General features: G+C 46.9%; 1 protein-coding gene across 1 annotated transcript; it reads left to right on the top strand.

The window, feature by feature from the left end:
* The first annotated feature begins 738 nt into the window (after window positions 1-738).
* Window positions 739-2,865, top strand: LOC112179313 (transcription factor TCP14). Its single transcript, XM_024317700.2, has one exon. It carries the CDS (start codon window positions 1,222-1,224, stop codon window positions 2,500-2,502), a length of 1,281 nt encoding a protein of 426 aa, XP_024173468.1. The 5' UTR covers window positions 739-1,221; the 3' UTR covers window positions 2,503-2,865.
* The last annotated feature ends 326 nt before the right edge of the window (window positions 2,866-3,191 follow it).

The following is a 3,191-nucleotide window of genomic DNA, read 5'->3' as shown; positions in this document are numbered from 1 at the left end:
CAAAACCAAGGAGTGGAAGATATGATGGTGATCGGAACCCTAGCTAACCGAAAAACCCTAATTAAGCCCAAACACCGTAGAATTTAGGTCATAGGAATTAATCCTAGGGTTTTTCTTCCCCTTCTTTTGCAAAGATTGAAGAGGATCCAACTCCATCCAGCTGCTGCTAGAATTAGAATTAGAATTATAGGAAAGCTGGCTCTCTCCTGAGCTTAGGTGGTGCACCAGAGCAGAAAAGGCAAATAAAGAAAAGAAAAGGGGGCCAAAGGCAAAACGAAATGATTACTTGAATGAGTCCGGGACCCACTCGATATAATCTTTCCTTTTCCAAGTCTCTAAATTTTTTTTGACTTGGGATCGGGTCCCACCTCGGCCACCATTGTCTTTATGGATTGAATGATAAAAAGAGCACCTCACGTGGAGTCTGAACCAAAGGGGCTGTCCAACCACAATCAAAAAAGCCAATTCCCTTAAAATTAAAATTTAGAAAAAATCCAGATATAATTCATCAAAAATATTTTATTTTTGATATTTTCCCTCCCAAAAAAAAAAAAAATTTTAAAAAAAAATTTAAAAAGGAAAGCAAGCTAGCTAGAAAAAGCTCAGCACAAGAAGAAAGCAATTTCTTTTCCTAAAAAATTTTGCTTTTTAAAGCTCACCCATATAATTCCCACTCATTATCTTTGTTGCTTAAAGCTTGCCCTCTTCCCTCCCTTATCTTCTCTCTCTCTGTCTCTCTCTCTCTCTCTCCCCCCCCCCCCTCCCCTCTCTCTCTAGAACTCTCAGGACTACCATTACCACCATTAACATCACCACAGTCACATAACTCTCTCTCTCTCTCTGTTTATGTACTACTACTACTGCAGCTCCATTTAACCCAGTCCTACACATCAACTTGAATTTAAACCAGACAGACTAGTCTAGTCTAGTCCTGTAAAAAAATAGATCAGTGCTCTCTCTCTCTCTCTCTCAGTGAGTGACTGAGTCTAGTCTTGAAAGAGAGAAGAGACCCACCAGAACCAATTTATACTAAATTAAGGGTTTGGTCTGTTTTCTTACCTAAGCTCCTCTCTCTCTCACCAGTACCAGTACTACTATAGCGCTTAGTCCTACTATACTTGTTTCTCTCATAAAACCCTACACACAGTTCTACTCACTCGTACTACCACTGATCGGTGGTGGTGATACAACTTCTTCTTTCTTTTCCTTTTCCATGCGATCATGGAAGGCGGCGATGATCATTTCCACCACCACCATCACCACTACCAACAACAGCAGCAGCAGCAGCATCACCACCGCCCCAACTTCCCATTCCAACTCCTCGATCAGAAGAAAGAAGACGAAGCCGCCTCCTGCTCCAACAACTCCGCCGCCGCCAGCGCTTATCCTTCTCTAGCTATTTCCAGCGCTGTAGATCCGATCAACCCAATAAACACCAACGCCACCGCATCGACAGCAGTCACCACCGCCGTCGCAGCCGAGCCCTCCAAGAAGCCCCCGCCCAAGCGGACCTCCACTAAAGACCGCCACACCAAAGTCGACGGCCGCGGGCGCCGCATTCGAATGCCGGCGCTCTGCGCGGCCAGAGTGTTCCAGCTCACTCGCGAGCTGGGACACAAGTCCGACGGCGAAACGATCGAGTGGCTCCTCCAGCAGGCCGAACCGGCCGTGATCGCCGCCACCGGAACCGGCACGATCCCAGCTAACTTCACTTCTCTAAATATCTCCCTACGAAGCTCCGGTTCAAGCATGTCGGTGCCGTCGCAGCTCAGATCTTCTTATTACAGCCCCAATTTCTCGTCGTCCATACACCAGAGTAGTCAGAACCAGCGGCGGAATCTGTTTCAGGGTCTGGGGCTTTCCTCCTCGGACAGCTCGTCGACGCTGCTCAATTTCCAGACCAACACCATGCACTCTATGCTTCAGGCCAAGCAGGAACTGCGTGATACGGTGTCGTTGGACTTATCCGAGGCGGCGTCAGCGGCGGAGGGAAGCATGGGAAGGAAGAGAAGGCCAGCCGAACAGGACTTGAATCAAATGGGAAGTGGGTATTTACTGCAGTCCAGCTCCGGAGCAATCCCGGCGAGCCACCACAGCCAGATTCCGGCCAATTTTTGGATGCTGGCTAATTCCAATAATCCAGCAGTGATGAGCGGAGACCCAATTTGGACATTTCCTTCCGTCAATAACAGTGGGTTGTACAGAGGCACCATGTCAGGCGGCTTGCATTTCATGAACTTCCCTACCCCGGTAGCGCTGATGCCAAGTCAGCAGCAGATGGGCGGCTCCGGCGGCGGTGGAGGCGGAGATAACGGCGGAAATGACGGTAGTGGTGGTGGAGATCATCACAACATGAGCGACGGGCAGCTGAACATGCTAGCCGGGCTCAACCCGTACCGGCACATGTCCTCGGAGTCACCGCAGCAGCAGGCCAGTGGGTCCCACTCGCATCACGGCGGCGGCGGCGACGACCGGCACGATAGTACTAGTCACCACTCTTAGAAGAAAGGATGGTTTTTTGTTTTGTTTTTTTTTTTTTTTTGCGATTTTTGGACATCAAATCATCATGAATTATGAACGAACGAATGAATGAAAATTCATCGTCGTCGCCGTCGGTCGTCGGTCGATCGTCGTCTCCGGTCCCCACATGTGTAGTAGTTTGCCTGTGTAACGACACACGTGAGGTTTGATTGATTGCATCTCTCTGAGGTTTTTTATTTTTACTATTCAATTTTTTCGTGTGATTAATATTTTACATCACCCTTTGGAGGGAAGTTTCTCTAGGGTTTGGAAGCTGAAACCCAAAAAAAAAAAAAAAAAATTACACTATTTAACATGGGTATTTTGGCTGCTCTTATTTCATCATATTAGTTCTTCCTCTTTCTCATTCTCCAGTTCTCCCTGAGTTTTTATTATTTACTGCCTAGTGAAGTCAATTATATACTATCTCCATGATTGTTTGTGTAAGTAAAATTTATTGCTTTCTGTTGCTGTGCCCAGAAAATGACTGCTTGATCTAGCTAGGGTAAGTCTCCCCCACCTAACAAACAACTGGTACTGGTTGGCCTTTTCATTCTTTGATTCAGTTTGGGCCACAAGTTTCAAAAGCGGGGGGAGAGATATGAAACAGTGTCGTCGCTTGTTACCGCAATGTAGTATTCGATTTTACACTGTGATCTCATTAGCCCTAG

The sequence above is a fragment of the Rosa chinensis genome, chromosome 7 (assembly GCF_002994745.2).
Source record: "Rosa chinensis cultivar Old Blush chromosome 7, RchiOBHm-V2, whole genome shotgun sequence".
Taxonomy (NCBI): Eukaryota; Viridiplantae; Streptophyta; class Magnoliopsida; order Rosales; family Rosaceae; genus Rosa; species Rosa chinensis.
The sequence above is the reverse complement of the archived record's forward strand: the minus strand, read 5'-3'. Positions and strand labels throughout refer to the sequence as shown.